This window comes from Oncorhynchus tshawytscha, linkage group LG33 (genome assembly GCF_018296145.1).
Source record: "Oncorhynchus tshawytscha isolate Ot180627B linkage group LG33, Otsh_v2.0, whole genome shotgun sequence".
NCBI classification, from domain to species: Eukaryota; Metazoa; Chordata; class Actinopteri; order Salmoniformes; family Salmonidae; genus Oncorhynchus; species Oncorhynchus tshawytscha.
In genome coordinates this window covers 4,192,626-4,212,833 of record NC_056461.1, presented here as the reverse complement: position 1 = coordinate 4,212,833, position 20,208 = coordinate 4,192,626, and the positions used below count along the sequence as shown (strand labels likewise).

The following is a 20,208-nucleotide window of genomic DNA, read 5'->3' as shown; positions in this document are numbered from 1 at the left end:
TCGCAGCTTAAACTCCATCCATGCGCCTTCTACTCACGGAAGCTGTCTCCTACGGAGCGGAATTACGACCTGGGGGATCGTGAGTTTCTGGCTGTCAAGAAGGCGCTGGAAAACATGGTGGCAACTGGCTGGAGGGTGTTCAAGACCCATTCCTTGTTAAGACGTACCACCGGAACCGGAGTATATTCGAGCAGCGAAGAGGCTGAACCCGCGTCAGGTCAGGTGGGCCCTATACTTCTTCAGGTTTGACTTTACCCTCTCCTACCAGTCGGGATCTAAGAACGTCAAGGTCGATGCGTTGTCCGGAGTGCATGACAGAGGATCAGAGGGAGAAAGTCACACCCTGTCGTGGAGCCCTCACCTGCCCACTGTCCCGAGAGGCAAATCTACGTGCCCTCTGATGTACAGGACCATCTCCTCGCCTGGGAACATGCAGCACCTGTGTCGGGGCACCCGGGTATAGCCCATACAACCATCTGTCTCTCCACCAAGTACTGGTGGCCCACCTTAGCCCAGGCCATCCGGGTTTACGTCTCTTCTTGCTCTACCTGCACTCAGAGAAAGACACCGAGACACCTTCCCTATGGAAAACTCCACCCGCTGTCTGTTCCACAATGATCCTGATCCCATCTCTCCATGGTCTATGTCACAGATCTTCTCCCCTCAGAGGGACACACCACCATCCTGGTCGTTGTGGACCAGTTTTCCGAAGCCTGTCGTTTGATTCCTCTGCCTGGTCTCCCTAAGGCCATGCAGACTGCGGTCTCTTCTGACACTACGGGATCCCAGAGAACATTGTGTCTGACCGTGATCCTCAGTTCACCTCCCGTGTCTGGAAGGCCTTCATGGAATGACTGGGTGTCATGGTCAGGCTCACCTCCTGGTATTGTCCCCAATCAAATGGGCAAGTAGAAAGGATAAATCAGGAACTGGGTAGGTACCTTCGTAGTTACTGTCAGGACCGGCCGGGGGAGTCGGCTGCGTTTCTGCCTTGGGAAGAATATGCACCAAACTCCCTCCGCCACTCCTCCACTAACCTCACACCCTTTCAGTGTGTTCTAGGCTATCAGCCGGCCCTGGCACCAGAGTCAGCTCGAGGCTCATACGGTGGACAATTGGTTCCGGCGCGCCGAGGAGATATGGAACACAGCACACACCATTCTCCAGCGTGTCGTCCTCCAGGAGACGGAGCAGACTGATCGTCACCGCAGTGTGGCCCCGGTCTTTCACCCCAGTGACAGGGTCTGGCTTTCTACGAAGGATTTTCCCCTCCGCCTGCCGGGGCCATTCAACAACCTGAGGAGAGTCAATGAGGTGACGTACAGATTTCAGCTCCCCGTCAATTACCATATCCCACCCTCATTTCATGTATCTATCCTCAGGCCGGTGGCAGCTGGTCCCTTGGGTAGTGCTGGACCTCACAATGCACCTCCCCTCCCTTGGACGTCGAGGGGGCCCCGGCGTTCTCCGTCCGCAGTCTGTTGGACTCACGGCGTCATGGAGGTCTCTCCAGTACCTGGTCGATTGGGAGGAGTACGGTTCCGAAGAGCGGGGTTGGGTTCTGGCGCGTGACATCCTGGACCATTCTCTCATTCAGGCCGTCCACAGGCGTCGTCCCGACTGACCCGCACCGCGTCTCCGGGGTCGTCCCCAAGCTGCTAGCTGCTTCCGAACCTGCTGCTGGCAAACGCCCTTCACTCATCAACCCCGGACTTGTCTCATCACCATTACACACCGGGTTCCAATCCCCACTATCACTGTATATATACACTCACTCTGTCATTTGTCTTTCTCGGTCATTGTAAATGCTGCTTGTTTTCCTGAGAGGAATCTCTCCTACTATTTCCTGAGTACTTTATTATTTTGCACTTTGGAATTTGTCCCGCTTTTAGATATATAGTGCTTTAATAAGTTCAGCAGTTCTAAACCTGCGACTACCTCCTGCCTACTCCTCTCTACACTTTTAGATATATAGTGCTTTAATAAGTTCAGCAGTTCTAAACCTGCGACTACCTCCTGCCTACTCCTCTCTACACTTTTAGATATATAGTGCTTTAATAAGTTCAGCAGTTCTAAACCTGCGACTACCTCCTGCCTACTTCTCTACACTTTTAGATATATAGTGCTTTAATAAGTTCAGTAGTTCTAAACCTGCGACTACCTCCTGCCTACTCCTCTCTACACTTTTAGATATATAGTGCTTTAATAAGTTCAGCAGTTCTAAACCTGCGACTACCTCCTGCCTACTCCTCTCTACACTTTTAGATATATAGTGCTTTAATAAGTTCAGCAGTTCTAAACCTGCGACTACCTCCTGCCTACTCCTCTCTACACTTGTGACAAATACTTTGCAATAACATGAACAATAACATTAAGTGAACAGTAGTTTCTAGGGCTTGGTTTTTAGGTCAGTAAGCCATGTTAAGCATTGGTTAAACAGAGCAGGAGCCTGAGAATGCTTCAAACGTGGGCCAGCCAGGATTCTTTAGCTGGCTAAATACTGGGATGCAGTAACACACACCATTTCATAATCAGGGTTCTGGGATATATAAACTAGAACAAACTGTTAGAACAGCTGTATCACACACACAGTCAAACACATAGGATGTACGCACACACACATACAAATTATGAAAAATAATGGCAAATGCAATTTGATTGGAATTGATTTGACATGCATGTAGGCATGTACAACCACACACGCACATATACACAAATACATGTAAAAACACAGACAGACAGACAGACACAGGCACACAGGCACACAGAAACACACACAGCTATTCAATGATGATGACACACACAGGTATTGAGTTGGTTCATTGGTGAAGCTTCCAGGCTCTGACTCGGCATATTGAGTAAGACTGGGTCAACCATGTGGTCAACGACACACATGCGCGCGCATACGCGCACACACGCACACACACACACACACACACACACACAGACACACACACAGACCATCAGCCGCTAAATCAAATGTGATTGGCCGTGTACACATTTGTGCAGATGTTATCACGGTTGTAGCGAAGTGCTTGTGTTCCTAGCTACAACAGTGCAGTAATACCTGACAATACACACAAATCCCCAAAAAGAAGTCCATTGTCTTTTGACAGCTACGTCATTCTAACACTACATGTTGCCATGAACTAATGTTCCTAATCAGAAACCTTCTTCTCTGGCCTCCTGACACTGAGAATAAATAACAACCTCACAAAACACATGGAACAAATCTGTTCTGGAATGACATCCTATTCACATATTCACAAGCTTTTTTTTGTGCTTTTTTAAAATTTAACCTTTTAATAAACTAGGCAAGTCAGTTAAGAACAAATTCTTATTTACAATGACGGTCTACCCCATCCAAACCCTAACCCGGACGATACTGGGCCAATTGTGCGCCCCCCTATGGGACTCCCAATCACGGCCAGTTGTGATACAGCCTGGAATCAAACCAGGGTCTGTATAGTGACGCCTCTAGCCCTGAGATGCAGTGCCTTAGACTGTTGTGCCACTCTGGATTTGTTAAGTCAACTTGTCTATAATTAGATACTATACATGCAGCTTCTCTTCTGTCATTACTTGTTGCCCTAGTAGACTAAATAAACACTTGCTCACCAGAAAATATGAGGATTTCATAAAGTTGTCACCTAGACCAAATTTAGTTAGAGGAAAGAATAGGTAGGACCACTCCACACGGTCAAATGCTTTTTCAGCATCTTGGGAGAGCACAAGACCATCCACAGCACTTTGTTGGTAGGCTTGAATAACATTAACTTCTTCGAGATAGAGGGCGCTCTTTTAATTTTTGGATAAAAAACGTTCCCGATTTAAACAAGATATTTTGTCACGAGAAAGATGCTCGACTATGCATGACAGCTTTGGAAAGAAAAAAACTCTGACGTTTCCAAAACTGCAAAGATATTATCTGTGAGTGCCCCAGAACTAATGCTACAGGCGAAACCAAGATTAAATTTCATACAGGAAATGGTCCAGATTTTGAATGCCCTGTGTTCCAATGTCTCCTTATATGGCTGTGAATGCGCCAGGAATGAGCCTGCACTTTCTGTCGTTTCCCCAAGGTGTCTGCAGCATTGTGACGTATTTGTAGGCATATCATTGGAAGATTGACCATAAGAGACTACATTTACCAGGTGTCCGCCCGGTGTCCTCCGTCGAAATTATTGCGTAATCTCCAGGTCCATGCGCGTTCCATTTTCTTCAGAGGAGAAACCAAACTGCCACGAATGATTTATCATCGATAGATATGTGAAAAACACCTTGAGGATTGATTCTAAACAACGTTTGCCATGTTTCTGTCGATATTATGGAGTTAATTTGGAAAAAAGTTTGCGTTGTAATGACTTAATTTTCGTTTTTTTTCTTACCCAAACGTGATGAACAAAATGGAGCGATTTGTCCTAAACAAATAATATTTTTGGAAAAACTGAACATTTGCTATCTAACTGGTAATGGTAATGAGCTTGAGGCTATAAATAGGATCCCGGATTGCTTGTCGCAACAGGTTAAGAAGCCGACAGACATTATTACAAAAGCTACGGTCCTTAAAACTTCTTGTGACTCTCAAACCCGAATCCGGGAGCATAATCATCGCCCGACTCGAATTAGCATAACGCAAAGGACATAAATCTTCCTAGAAAATATTCCTATTCATGAAAATCACAAGTGAAATATATTGGAACACAGCTTAGCCTTTTGTTAATCACCCTGTCATCTCAGATTTTCAAAATATGCTTTACAGCCAACGCGAGACAAGCATTTGTGTAAGTTTATCATAGCATAGCATAGCATTATGCCTTGCTAGCAGCAGGCAACCTTGTCACGGAAATCAGAAAAGCAATCAAATTAAATCGCTTACCTTCGATAAACTTCGGATGTTTTCACTCACGAGACTGCCAGGTAGATAGCCAAAGTTCATTTTTTCCCAAAATATTATTTTTATAGGCGAAACAGCTCCGTTTGTTCTTCACATTTGGCTGAGAAATCGCCCGGAAATTGCAGTCACCACAACGCCGAAAAATATTCCAAATTAGCTCCATAATATCGACAGAAACATGGCAAACGTTGTTTAGAATACATCCTCAAGGTGTTATTCTGATATCTATTCGATAATATATCCGTCGGGACAATTCGTTTTTCACTAGGACCGATTGGAGTAATGGTTACCTCTGTATTTTACGCGAGAATCTCTCTCAGAGCCACCATGTGACCACTTACACAATGTGGCCGCTTACGGCTATTCTTCAACAGAAATGCGTAAAACTACGTCACAATACTGTAGACACCTTGGGGAATATGTAGAAAGCATAAGCTCGTTGATGGTACATTCACAGCCAAATAGGGAGTCATTGGAACGCAGAGCTTTCAAAACCTGGGGCACTTCCGGATTGGATTTTTCTCAGGCTTTCCCCTGCAACATCAGTTCTGTTATACTCACAGACAATATATTAACAGTTTTGGAAACATTAGAGTGTTTTCTATCGAAAGCTGTCAATTATATGCATATTCTAGCATCTTTTCCTGACAAAATATCCCGTTTAAAACAGGAACGTTTTTTTCCCAAAAATGAAAATACTGCCCCCTAGTACCAACAGGTTTTAATGAAGCCAGTGTGGTCTCATTTCACAATTAGTGGCAATAAGTCCTCTAGTCATGTGGGAAGGATGTTAAAAAAGCAATTTTCTATCCACGTTCAGAAGAGCAATAGGTTTGTATGAGGAACAAGACTCTGGGCATTTTCCCTTTTTGAGAATAAGTGATAAGTTAGCTTCCCTCGGTGTTTGAGGGATGCAGTCATTTGAAAAGAAGTGATTAAACATATCAAGCAATGGCTCAAGGATCAGGGAATTCTTATAGAACTCACTACAAAACCTGTCTGGTGGAATTCTTATAGAACTCACTACAAAACCTGTCTGGTGGAATTCTTATAGAACTCACTACAAAACCTGTCTGGTGGAATTCTTATAGAACTCACTACAAAACCTGTCTGGTGGAATTCTTATAGAACTCACTACAAAACCTGTCTGGTGGAATTCTTATAGAACTCACTACAAAACCTGTCTGGTGGAATTCTTATAGAACTCACTACAAAACCTGTCTGGTGGAATTCTTATAGAACTCACTACAAAACCTGTCTGGTGGAATTCTTATAGAACTCACTACAAAACCTGTCTGGTGGAATTCTTATAGAACTCACTACAAAACCTGTCTGGTGGAATTCTTATAGAACTCACTACAAAACCTGTCTGGTGGAATTCTTATAGAACTCACTACAAAACCTGTCTGGTGGAATTCTTATAGAACTCACTACAAAACCTGTCTGGTGGAATTCTTATAGAACTCACTACAAAAGTCCTGTCTGGTGGAATTCTTATAGAACTCAAAAAACCTGTCTGGTGGAATTTTATAGAACTCACTACAAAACCTGTCTGGTGGAATTCTTATAGAACTCAACAAAACCTGTCTGGTGGAATTCTTATTGAGAACTCACTACAAAACCTGTCTGGTGGAATTCTTATAGAACTCACTACAAAACCTGTCTGGTGGAATTCTTATAGAACTCACTACAAAACCTGTCTGGTGGAATTCTTATAGAACTCACTACAAAACCTGTCTGGTGGAATTCTTATAGAACTCACTACAAAACCTGTCTGGTGGAATTCTTATAGAACTCACTACAAAACCTGTCTGGTGGAATTCTTATAGAACTCACTACAAAACCTGTCTGGTGGAATTCTTATAGAACTCACTACAAAACCTGTCTGGTGGAATTCTTATAGAACTCACTACAAAACCTGTCTGGTGGAATTCTTATAGAACTCACTACAAAACCTGTCTGGTGGAATTCTTATATAACTCACTACAAAACCTGTCTGGTCCTGGGACCCTAACATTTGGCCGTTTCTCAATTGCAAACATTATCTCTTCCTTGGTAATAGGGGCATTAAGGAGAGACCTCTGTTCTTTGGAAATAGTTCGGAGCTCAATCTTAGAAAATAAGTCCTCCATTAGTTTGGGTCCATCATTTGTCACTTCTGAGGCATAAATATTTGCATAAAATGTCTTAAATTGCTCATTTATCCATTTATTTTAATTTAAATGGTTGCCATCAGAATCAGTAATAGTAGAAATTGACTGAGAGTTTGCTCTCTTTTTAGCTAGGTACACCAAATATTTTCCATGTTTATCACCATGTTCATAAAGCTTTTGCCTGACAAATCTAATTTTCTTTTTAGCATCCTGTGTTAGGAGAGAGTCCAATGTTGATCTAAAGACTGATATTTCCTTTAATAGGGCAGGAGTGGAAATGTTTATGTAGTCTTCTCTTTATTTGCCAATTCACCATCTAATGTTTTTTTGCTTTTCACGGTTTTTCCACCTCTTAGTGGCTGAGTATGACATCATCAGACCCCTGGCGTACCCTTTACAGATTTCCCAAAAAAGCGAGTGGTTATCTGTTGATTGAGAGTTAATAGAAAAAATGCTTTGAACTGTAATAAAATGTGATGTAAATGTATGGTCTTTAAGAATGGTTGTATTCAATCTACAATGTCTTGTTGGATTAAGTGACCCTTTGAGTTTTATGTTCAGGATCACCTCAGCATGATCAGAAATGACTATGCTTCCTATCCTAGCAGATAAAACAGTCTGCAAAGACTTAAAACAGTAATCTATTCTAGTCTGACATCCATGAGGTGCAGAGTAAAAGGTGAACTCTCTGTTGGAGGGATGAAAAGCTCTCCAGACATCAGCATACCCCAGATCATCACAAATAGCTTTAAGCGACCTAGCTTGAGGAGAGGGTGAAGCTATGCTGCTGGGAAACTTGTCAATAAGTGGGTTCAAAAAACAATTAAAATCCGATCCCATCACTACAGTGACTGAGTTTAATTCTGAGAAGTCTAGAAATGCCTTAGTGATGAAATCAGGGGGGTTGGCAGAGGGGAAGTAATTATTCATCATGGAAATTTCCTTCCCTTGTAAAGTGCCTTAAATTATGACAAAACAACCAAATGTATTTTTCACACAATTCAACACCTTAAGTGGTAGGTTATTTTTCATAAGAATTGCCACACCTCTACTTCTGGATGTAAACTGAGAAAAACACTTGACCAAACCCCCCTTGTTGCAATTTCAGATGCTCCTTATCATCCAAATAAGTTTCTTGCAACAGAGCAATATCAATAATTAATTTGTACTTTTTTCATTTTAATGGGGTTATGGCTCCCTCTAATGTTCCATGTACATAAACACAGTCTGTTACCTGCCATTGCATTTTGACAAGCCAATATGCAGACCCAATCCTACTGAAAAGATAGGGTGGCACCTTTCCCCATGGATTAAACTCTCCCCATTCTCACCGAGCCAAAACAAACTATATGAACCCTGAACCCGAACTATACCACAACAGAAAAAAAAAGAAAAAAAAAAAAAGAAGTCAAATCTCCAATGTAGAATCTTAAGTCTGCATAATCACCTCATCAAACACCTTGCGTCTTTGTACAACCGCCGTGGAGTTGAAGGATGAGACCCTTGGACCTTGGCGTTGAATACCGTCAGATCCGATGCATCTAGCCGCATCCATAACGCGCTGCTTGTCGGTGAAGTTGTGGAACTTTATAGCCACTGGCCGTGGGCGCTGGTTGGGACCGAGTATCGATGTTTGAGAGTGATCGGCTCTATCCAGCTTCACACAACCAGCCTTAGTATCCATTTGTAGGTAGCCAGGAATCCATTCCTCAAAGAATTTAACTGAACGTGACCCTTCAGAATTTTCCGAGAGTCCCACCACACGGATATTGCATCTGCGTCCTCGGTTATCCAAGTCATCAATGTGCTCTGCCATTTCACACACCTGTTTCTCAAGTGCCTTTATCCTAGTGTCCATTGATGTAGTTAAAGTTACCACAGTAGCAATTCTTCCTTCCGCCTCATCAACACGCTTGACAACCTTCTGTAGTTCGACTGAATGGCCTGCTATTGCCTCCAAGACCATTCCTATCTTGACATCGATCCCTTTAGTAATGTTATCAGTCATCTTTTGAATCACCAGATCCACAATTGTGTTAGCTATGCTAATGAGCTCTCTGAAATGCTGTGTTTTCTCTACGGTGTCATTTTATCCCCCCAGGTAATCCTTTCTAACTATTTTGAAAGATATTACAAAGAACTGCATAAGTAGATGGATACTAATGCTCTCCAATTTCTGGAGGACCAAGTTTTGAAATCAGTGGAATGCCCGGTGGAAGCAGAGTATGATAGCTAAGGAGATGGATACAATTCTGGAATTTGAATGCAAATAATGCGGAGGGAGTCAAAAAGAGAACACATAGAAGAAGACTGTTGTATAAAACACCTGTCTCCGGATTACATCTTCGAACTAAGGGCAACCATGGCATCTGTGAAAGAGAGGGAGAACAATTCATCCATGTATCCACGGGTAAGAAAGTCTATAAGCTATATTTTCATATATTGTACACTTTTAATTTTGTCAGAAAGTTGTTCTCGTTGTACTGTTAGCTAGCTAGCTAACGTTAGCTGACTGACTCGCTAGCTAACGTTACGTGTATGAACTGTGTAGTAATACTTTTCATATCTCTGAGCCATGGCTAGTTGCATGGCTAGTTATTGCCTAATGTTAGCTAGCTAGCTAACGTTGAACTTAGCTATTGGTTAGTTTTAGCTACCAGCAGATTCATACAGGGTAGTAACGTTATGAGTTGGGATTATGGTTCATTGTTTAGCTAGCTGCATGTCTCAACAAAAATAGTCCACTATGCAAGTAACAATTTCACTGTACTGTTTACATCTTCTGTATCCTGTGTACAAATAAACAGACATGGTAATGTGAAGAAAACCATGACCTGCACCAAAGTCAAATTAGGATATAACGTTAGGCCAAAGTGACAGTTTCCAAGTTCTAAAATGTTCTGGTAGAATAACTTGCATTTATTTCGTCACACTCACAACCATAAGCAATTTTCTGTAATTAGCTCGCCAATAACTTGCAAATAATGATGTTGTTGTGAGTTTATTTTCCTGTAATAACAAATACAAATTAGCTAAAGTTAAGATGTTGGCAGCTATATGATATGGTCATTATTTGTTTAGCACACTACTGTACTCACTCTGTACTCACATGGCCTCAAATTTGAATAATTAAAGAGATGGGTGGGGCTAAGGCTTAAGAGCTCCAGAGTGGCGCAGTGGTCTAAGGAACTGCATCTTAGTGCAAGAGGTGTCACCACAGTCCCTGGTTCGATTCCAGGCTGTATAACATCTGGCCGTGATTGGGAGTCCCATAGGGCTGCGGCACAATTGGCCCAGCATCGTCTGAGTTTGGCCGGGTAGGCCATTGTAAATAATAATTTGTACTTAACTGACTTGCCTAGTTAAATAAAGGTTCAATTAAAAATTAAAAAAGAGGATGTGAATGATGCTGAATGGGTGTAGACAAAGAAGTGCTCTCTAGTAGGTAAAGTAAAACATTCAAGGGCCATTTTCCAAAAGTGGAATTACAAATTTATCAAAGCAGAATTACTTTTCCATTGTTCCTCAACTGTAGCGTATGATATACCATTTTCTAGTGTTTAATTTTATCCCATGTAAAAAACACCTAACAATCACCACACAAAACATCTTTCCCAAACATTAGGCAAGTGCTCTGGCCTTCCCTTCTCCTTATTTTCAACTCTCCATTTCACAGCTTTTCTCTTATGGAATTAAACTCCTGCATTGTCTTTTTTGCCTCAGTGGATCAAACTTTTCTGTCCAAGCTCCCAAAAGCATTTGGCAATTGCTGTGTATTTGGCGTGTGTACAGTTAGGGCCCTAAGGCTTAGGCTTTACGCACCAACGTCAGATATTTTTTTTTAAGAAAAACCTAAATGCCTATAAAAAATATATTAAAAAAACTAAAAGCCTATAGATATTAATTGCACAAGAATGACACATTTATGGATTTTTAATGCATCGTTTTCTCTTTATTCAAAACCACCCACACAATATTTCTTGACCCTAAACCCGCTCACACTGCGGATATAACTGCAGGTATTGCGAGTTATGAGTCAACCAACGCATCACTAGTGTGTATGCGCTCATGTGTGTTTGCCCTGAGCAAAGGTTATTGATCGTGGTGTTTGCATAACTCTTGTCCCACTGCATTTTGAACATAAAGAGGCCATAGTCCTGGGAAGCAACTCCATGCGCACGAGCACACGTGCACACACACACACACACACACACACACAGTCTCCTACCTTGTGTACACTCCTAGGGTTCTCCAGCCACGCGTAGTACATCTCTTCCACATAATTAGAACTAGTCCCATTCAGAAAAGGCTCGGCCGACACCGACGCAGTGTAACTCCTCATTGGCTGAAACGTCCTCAAAGCCCCTCCCACAGCTGCCAACCTGGCCTGTGATTGGCTCTTGGCTGTCTGGGGGGCCGCGATAGGCCGTAGCCTAACAACCGTAGTCCTTAAGCGGTGCATGGTAGCCTATAAGCAGTGGCTTCTCTCGCTAATCCTGGAAGTAGATCAAAAACACCTGTCGTCAGGAAACGCCAGGATTAGGAGGAAGTTATCCTCTAGATGCTGATTTCAGTTCAGTTGTGTGCTTCCCTCCTGAGATTAAGATTGAGATTGGAGGAGGGGCAGCTGATCCTGGATCTGGGGCCTACAGGACACACAGAGTACAGGGTGTCCTCTCTCTACTGCTTCTTTCTTTTACTGTCTCTCACTCGTTGTCTCAGGGGGGTTTTGGTCCAGTCCTGTAAATCGTTATTCCTCAGGCTGTGTAGAGAGAGATTACATAATCAGACAGACACACGGGCATACTTCCCAGTTCCCACTGACCCAGCCTGTGCTGTGGGCACATGTAACACATTTATGAAATGGGCTGGATCATATATCATTATTTATGTATTTAGACCAGGCTGCCTAAATGGCAAATAAGAGTCTGCTAAAAAAAGACCGTAGTCACATTCACACTTACAGCCACACACTCCTCCACGTATACACACACACAAGTAGACCTACGCACACACACACACACACTAGAGGTCGACCGATTAATCGGAATGGCCGATTAATTAGGAAATCGGAAATTGTTATGAAAATCTGCATTTTTGGGGGCCGATTCTTTTTTTTTATATATAATTTTTATACCTTTATTTAACTAGGCAAGTCAGTTAAGAACACATTCTTATTTTCAATGACGGCCTAGGAACGCGTTTTGCTAGCAGCTCTTCGTTGTGCATCAAGCATTGCGCTGTTTATGACTTCAAGCATATCAACTCCCGAGATGAGGCTGGTATAACCGAAGTGAAATGGCTAGCTAGTTAGCGCGCGCTAATAGTGTTTCAAACGTCACTCGCTCTGAGCCTTCTAGTAGTTGTTCCCCTTGCTCTGCATGGGTAACGCTGCTTCGATGGTGGCTGTAGTCGTTGTGTTGCTGGTTCGAGCCAAGGGAGGAGCGAGGAGAGGGACGGAAGCTATACTGTTACACTGGCAATACTAAAGTGCCTATAAGAACATCTAATAGTCAAAGGTTAATGACATACAAATGGTATAGAGGGAAATAGTCCTATAATTCCTATAATAACTACAACCAGACTGGAAGTGTCACGTTCTGACCTTAGTTCTTTTATTATGTCTTTGTCTTAGTATGGTCAGGGCGTGAGTTGGGTGGGTTGTCTATGTTCGTTTTCTATGTTGTTGTTCTCAATCAGAGGCAGGTGTCGTTAGTTGTCTCTGATTGAGAATCATACTTAGGTAGCCTTTTTTCACCTGTGTTTCGTGGGTGATTATTTTCTGTCTTTGTGTATGTCACCAGACAGGACTGTTTCGTTTCGTATCATTCTCGTTGTTATTTTTGTTTTAGTGTTCTGAGTTGAATAAATATCGTCATGAACATGTACCACGCTGCGCTTTGGTCCGATCCTTGCGACTCCTCATCAGAAGAAGAGGGCGAGCGTTATAGAATCACCCACCAGCAAAGGACCAAGCAGTGTGGTAATGGGCAGCAGCAGCAGCAATCTCAGGACTCCTGGACATGGGAGGAGATCCTGGACGGCAAAGGACCCTGGGCACAGGCTGGGGAATATCGCCGCCCCAAGGCAGAGCTGGAGGCGGCAGTATGAGGAGGCAGCACGGCAGCGCGGCTGGAAGCCCGAGAGGCTGGAAGCCTGGCGAAGTCAGGTAGGAGACCTGCGCCAACTCCCAGTGCTTACCGTGGAGAGAGAGGGACCGGGCAGGCACCGTGTTATGCTGTGAGGCGCACTGTGTCCCCGGTGCACGTGCATAGCCAAGTGCGGTACATAGCAGCGCCTCGTATCGGCCAGGCTAGAGTGGGGATCGAGCCAGGTGCCATGAAGCTGGCTCAGCGCATCTGTTCTCCAGTGAGTCTCCTCGGGCCGGGGTACATGGCACCAGCCTTTACGCATGGTGTCCCCGGTTCGCCAGCACAGCCCAGTGCGGGCTATTCCACCTCGCCGCACTGGCCTGGCTACTGGCTACGGACTTTTGAAGGATGGCCTGGTGTCAAGAAGGGCAGCAAGGAAGCCACTTCTCTCCAGGAAAAACATCAGGGACAGACTGATATTCTGCAAAAGGTAAAGGAATTGGACTGCTGAGGATTGGGGTAAAGTCATTTCCTCTGATGAATCCCCTTTCCGATTGTTTGGGGCATCAGGAAAAATGCTTGTCTGGAGAAGACAAGGTGAGCGCTACCATCAGTCCTGTGTCATGCCAACAGTAAAGCATCCTGTGGAGTTGCTTCTCAGCCAAGGGAGTGGGCTCACTCACAATTTTGCCTAAGAACACAAAGAATGGTACCAACACATCCTCCGAGAGCAACTTCTCCCAACCATCCAGGAACAGTTTGGTGACGAACAATGCCTTTTCCAGCATGATGGAGCACCTTGCCACAAGGCAAAAGTGATAACTAAGTGGCTCGGGGAACAAAACATCGATATTTTGGGTCCATGGCCAGGAAACTCCCCAGACCTTAATCCCATTGAGAACTTGTGGTCAATCATCAAGAGGCGGGTGGACAAACAAAACCCCATAAATTCTGACAAACTCCAAGCATTGACTATGCAAGAATGGGCTGCCATCAGTCAGGATGTGGCCCAGAAGTTAATTGACAGCATGCCAGGGCGGATTGCAGAGGTCTTGAAAAATAAGGGTCAACACTCTTAACTATTGACTCTTTGCATCAACTTCACGTAATTGTCAATAAAAGCTTTTGACACTTATGAAATGCTTGTAATTATACTTCAGTGTTCCATAGTAACATCTGACAAAGATATCTAAAGACACTGAAGCAGTGGCGTGTAGTTATGGATGACAAGGGAAGCCGGGCTTCCCAAAATATTTGACCTATTAAGCATTTCAAATGATAAAACTATTTATCCTTCACCTTTCTGTGTTCTCATAATTTTCATTCAATTATCTGAATCTATATCTCACCGGACAAATCATCAGAGTGAGGGAAACAGTGTCCCTCTGTCTCAGTATGTGTAGTGCATGTATCTCATGCTGTCTGGACAAAGAGTATGACATGTTGCCGACATAGCATTTGATTGATGCCAGCATGCGTTTGGCATCCCTTTGATAAAACAATTATTAAATAATTTGCCAAACAGCATTGAGCTGATCTCAACTGTGGGTAGTCCTGGCGCAGCAAAGCCACCCCCCAAGGGAGGCCAGGTTGGATTTGGCTTCATACCAATCAAATTACATCAAAAGCAAATGTAAATGTCAGAAAAACGTGTCTGTTTCTGGTCTGCTTGTGTTGTTGTACTGCAGTAGCTAGCTAGCTAAAATCGGTCCTTTCCTAAGCCATGGATGGATAGGGGGATTTGGACTTCTGGTTTTGACTTAATTCTCCTTACAGGCCAATGGTTATAATGGTGTGAGACAATTGAAGTTCAATATGTAGCCTAGATGTTGCCTAGTAGGCTCACGTTAACTAGCTAGCTAACTTAGCTGGTTCATTGTTGCCCGTATGTTCTCTCCGTATGTCTCTTCTGTAAACTGGCTGGCAGGCTTTCTGATCTGTCCGACTCAAAAATGATAAACAGAAAACACTGGACAACTCTTCAGAGGAAGTTAAAGCCGATTTACAGTGCGCTTGATCCAGCAATGCGGTCCAGAGAATCCGTACGGAGGGTGTGACACAATTGCAGAGCCTCCAGAGGCTTGCGGAGGCCAAATCAAGCTCGGTGCACCTCCCAAATGTTGAAACAATGCGGAGGGCTTCGTATAGTTCCGCATTGGCATGATTGGTTGACTGTAGGTGGGGGAGGTCTGTCCTGTATAAACACAAACTCACTTCCTTGACAACTTCCTTCACAACAGCTCTGCACTGCAAGAAGTATGAATGCCCTGACTTCTGTAGAGGCTGCATTGCAATAAATGCTGTATGGCCAATACAGAATCCGGAATGACCATAAATCGGCTTTTATGCCCAATGTCCACCAGATGTATATGCATTATGTCTTGCCCACATTTTCCGTACTTAACACACATGTGCTTTGCTTTTCAACTAGCTAAAAGGGGACAGAGTAGCGCAGTGCTAGAGGCGTCACTACAGACCCGGGTTCCCGGGCTATATCACAACCGGCCGGGATCGGGAGTCCCATAGGGCGGGGCACAGTTGGCCCAGCGTCATCCAGGTTAAGGGAGGGTTTGATCCGGGGTAGGCCATCATTGTAAATAAGAATTTGTTCTGAACTGACTTACCTCGTTAAATAAATACAATTGAAATAAAAAAGCTAGTTTGTGTATATATATATATACACACTTCTGTTTGGACCACTGTAAATAAACACACAAGTTGAAAATATTAAACAAAAACTAAAAGCATGTACTAGGCCTACTGTATGACAGTCTTTCATGTTGTGAGGAGGATGGTATTGGCTTCTAGTCTACAAGTAGGGTAGGACCATATGTTTTTTTTTAGCACACATACACACAAAGCCGTACCATAGACAGCCAGCCACATGTTATTTAGCAATATTGATTGGACTAAATTGTTTTTGGTATGTTTAAGTTTGTTTTAACTATATTAGACTAAGTGTATATCCTTGTTGATTGAATAATGTTTTAATGTTTAAGTTGGAATTGTGCTGGAAAGGTAGTGCTCCTGTCTCTCAGTGGTTCTAAATCAGTAGTTGTTCAGTAAACTGTCAGAAACATTAACTTGCTTGACCATGCTGCAGGTCATATAACTGTTTGTTACATGCAATATTTGCTTTGTGGACCTCACCAGACAGATGTTGTTCTCCGGTTTTGGGATGAAACAAACATATGTGGGGTTGAATTTATTCCACCACTGTGTGACTGTTGTATTTTTGTTGTGTCTGCCAATTGTATATCACTGTGGCATATGAACGAATGGGTTATAGAGCAAGCAACGCAATTATCACATAGGTTGTAATATGGCTTTTTTTACTGGCTTGGCTTCCCCGGTGACATTACCCACGCACCGCTACCCAACACGTGACCTTGCATTGCGCTTTGTGCGCGCATCATGTGTGTCAGCTACTGGTAGCCTATACTTGGCTGGAAAACATATAATTCATGCTTATATATATATATATATAAAGGACCCGGTAAATGTATATATTTAGACAAATAAGAAAACTGCAATACCCACGAGTTCGACAACCTATAGACACGGTCTATAAAGCTATGACTGGCGCGTTTTTCTCAAATAACGCAATAATAATTTTAGAAAGCGCCTACTGTACTTACTTTGCGCGACTTCGAGGATTTTCGTAGGCTACTAGCTTTTAACTTGCTTGCCTTCTGAGACTGTTCTCTCCGTATGTCTCTTCTGTAAACTGGCTGGCAGGCTTTCTGATCTGTCCGACTCAAGTGCTCATATGCGTCACACTGTTACGTCATCCTTGTAGGAGAGGAGCGAGGTGCACACATTTTCTGCTTTCTTTATGTAAGAGATAAGGTACATGTGATCTACTTATTATTAGACAGTTCAAAGTCTAGTTTAGATTACATGTTGGCTGAGTTGTCAACTAACACGGATTCAACGTGAAATCTTTAAAACAGGGTCTATCTGCCGACCACGTTTGCTACATGTCCGCGTCACTTACTACCTGCCGCGCCCACTCTCATTAATGCTGCAAGCTAGTTAGGACACCGGCACGCAGTGTCCTTCGCCCCCGAATGCCGAGCACCGCTTTGGTAGCGTTATTTTAACGTTACGGTGAGGGTAATCACTATGCGGTGGTGGGTTGGCTACACTAGCTAGCTACTTCCTCGCCGTAACGGTAACAGAACTGCGGGAAGGCAGGGGTGAAGGACACTGTGTACACAAATATTTGTTTTGAATAAGCCAAGAAGATGCACAGCCTGTTGTTTCCAATTTGAGCAAATTAATCATAGTGGGCAGAACAAGCACGAGCTTGCGAGATTCTATTGGAACGTTCTAATATGTATTTGCATATTCCCATTAGGGAACGCCTACTTCATGAAGCGCACGTTTGCAACAATTCGCTCTTGCACCTATAAACAATGCAATGTTTGTAAACTTTGATAAAGGGTAAAGTCTACAAACGTAGTCCACTCTGTTCATAACATATTCCAGTTTAAAGAACAGAGAACTGTATTGAGATCAAATGTTTAATCGATGAGAAAATTAATAGAATGTCGGCCAAAATCCATCTAGCTCCATCTTCTCCCACTGCTGGCCCCTGGGCTTCCTATCATCACCATGGTGAGTGGAAACGCCAACCGGATGCTTCAGATTTATACATCCGGTGAAACATATTGCTAATTGTTCTATCTGTGGTGTACCTGTCCTAGCTATATAATATTGACACAGTTCCAGTGAAACTTTCTGCCTTTCATCAGCAGGTTTTCTTGTCATGGTCCTTAATTTATAAACACATTCTTTCTCCACCCAGATATTATATATGGAATAATCGAGATATATTGTATAAAAATACTTCTTTATTTTTAGAATATTGGTGCCGAAATAATATCCCTCACCTTGTGAGCCAACTGGTAAATGCAGAGGGTCTTTTACTCAGTTATAAAGGAATTCTTTACAAGGTCCCTGTAACACCTAAAGATTTTACAATTGTTTTAGATGCCATTCCCTCAGGTGTTGCTATGTTATTCAGGAACATGTCAAGACCTGACCCTCAGAGCCTACCTTCTATTGACCCTGTTGACTCATCAGTAGAAAATATTTGTTTCTCTTTTGGTCCATTCAACAACAGAGCGATACGATCCTTGTTTCAGCAGGATGTTGTATCTATACCTTATGTCATGCCTTATTGGAATGGATTTATTGATAAAATCTGTTGGAAAAAGTTTGGATGTTGCAACACACATACCTACTTGTTAACAAAATTAAGGAAGTTTCCTTTCAAATTATTCATAAATATTATCCTGCCAACCACTATATGAAGAAGTTTAAAGGAAAACGTCAACTCAAATTGCTCCTTTTGTAAGGACCATCCAGAAACAGTGTTGCATCTTTTTTGGCATTGTATTCATGTAAGAAAACTGTGGCAAGACATCAGTAGATTTATAATTGAACACTTTTATGAAGGTTTAACACTAATGTGGAGAGATGTACTGCTTGGATTCTTTACCTACGATAGGAATAAGCTGAAACATTTTCATGTCATTATTCTTTTGGACAAATTTCATATTCACAAATGTAAATTTACAAACAAAAAAACGAATTTTCTTACCCTAAAAAAAATAAATTGAAATGTATTTTAAGACAATTAAATACTCTACTAACAAAAAAGCTGTTAGAATTATACGTGTATGTATGTCCCTTAAGGTCCTTGTGTAATGTGATATTGTACCCCCGAGCTGAATTGTCCATTGTATATAATCTATATATCCTTGTGTTCCCTCATGTACTTTCTGTATTGATTTGTTGTTAATAAAAAAATAAAAAGTACAATTTAAATAAATAAAAAACCTGTCCTAGCTAGCTGGATTAATTAATTATATTATAATAATAATTAATTATTATTGATTAATAATTAATAATAGCTGGATTAATTAATTAATTATATAATAATAATAATTAATTATTATTGATTAATAATAATTAATTATTATTGATTAAGAGATTAATGCCGGAAGGCAGTGCTTGGTAGGCGGGGGTGAAGGATACTGTCTAGCGGTGTCTCCTAGCTAGCTAGCAGCCTGCAGATAGACATTGGGGGGAAAATGCCAAATTATCTTACTTTGAGGACTTTTTGCAAATCCAATCAGTTTTCCACGTTGAGTCAACGTAATTTCAGAGTTTTTGCCCTATGGGAGGGTATATTTGGGCAGAAAAACATACGATTTTCTGCCATAAATGCAGAATCTAAAGGCTCAGAACAGTCAAAAACACGATTGCCTGTGTTTTGTATATATTTCCACAATATGAGGTTGGAATAATACTGTGAAATTTGGTGGGATGGTGTTTTGGCCTGCCTGGCGACATCACCAGGTGGTAAATTAGTTAATAGACCAATAAAAAAAGAAAGAGCCAGAAATCTTGCTTGTTTGTAGGTGACCAAATACTTATTTTCCACCATAATTTGCAAATAAATTCATTAAAAATCCTACAATGTGATTTTCTGGATTTCTGACAAGGTACAAATCTGTCGTTTTGCCCCTGAACAGGCAGTTAACCCACTGTTCCTAGGCCGTCATTGAAAATAAGAATTTGTTCTTAACTGACTTGCCTAGTTAAATAAAGGTAAAATAAAAATAAATAAATACATAGTTGAAGTGTACCTATGATGAAAATGACAGGCCTCTCTCATCTTTTTAAGTGGGAGAACTTGCACAATTGGTGGCTGACTAAATCCTTTTTTGCGCCACTGTACCTATTTAGGGGTATTCAACCTTTTCTTGCCCGGGGACCCCCTCCCAGGCAAACCGGTGACCCAGATCGTACGTTAGCAACAAAATTATCATCAGGTACGATCATGGCAAGGATAAGTAAACAACATTTTACAATTAATAGATTTGCTAGATATGTTTTCATTATTTTGACCTTCCCACATTATAATTGGAAGAGGAAGTGTAAAAAAAAAACACACACACAAGGTTTCAGCCAATAGTGCTTATTCTGCTCCCAATATGATTTAGTAGATGTGTGTGATTCCCTTGGTGTCAGGAAGAGATCCAGACACAGCTGA

General features: G+C 42.2%; 1 protein-coding gene across 2 annotated transcripts in view; it reads right to left on the bottom strand.

The window, feature by feature from the left end:
- Nucleotides 1-17,321, bottom strand: part of LOC112230775 (2-oxoglutarate dehydrogenase, mitochondrial-like) — a 55,261-nt gene extending 37,940 nt beyond the window's left edge. Inside the window, exons 1-2 of one of the 2 annotated variants that reach the window (XR_006080677.1) lie at nt 16,781-17,321; nt 11,279-11,812 (exon numbers count right to left, since the gene is read on the bottom strand). Coding sequence is in view for 1 of the 2 variants with exons in the window: in XM_042311309.1 (XP_042167243.1) it covers nt 11,279-11,512 (234 nt within the window). In the remaining variant the exon portion in view is untranslated. The remainder of the gene's footprint in view (nt 1-11,278; nt 11,813-16,780) is intronic. The other variant, XM_042311309.1, reaches the window with a different exon arrangement.
- Nucleotides 17,322-20,208: the final 2,887 nt, after the last annotated feature.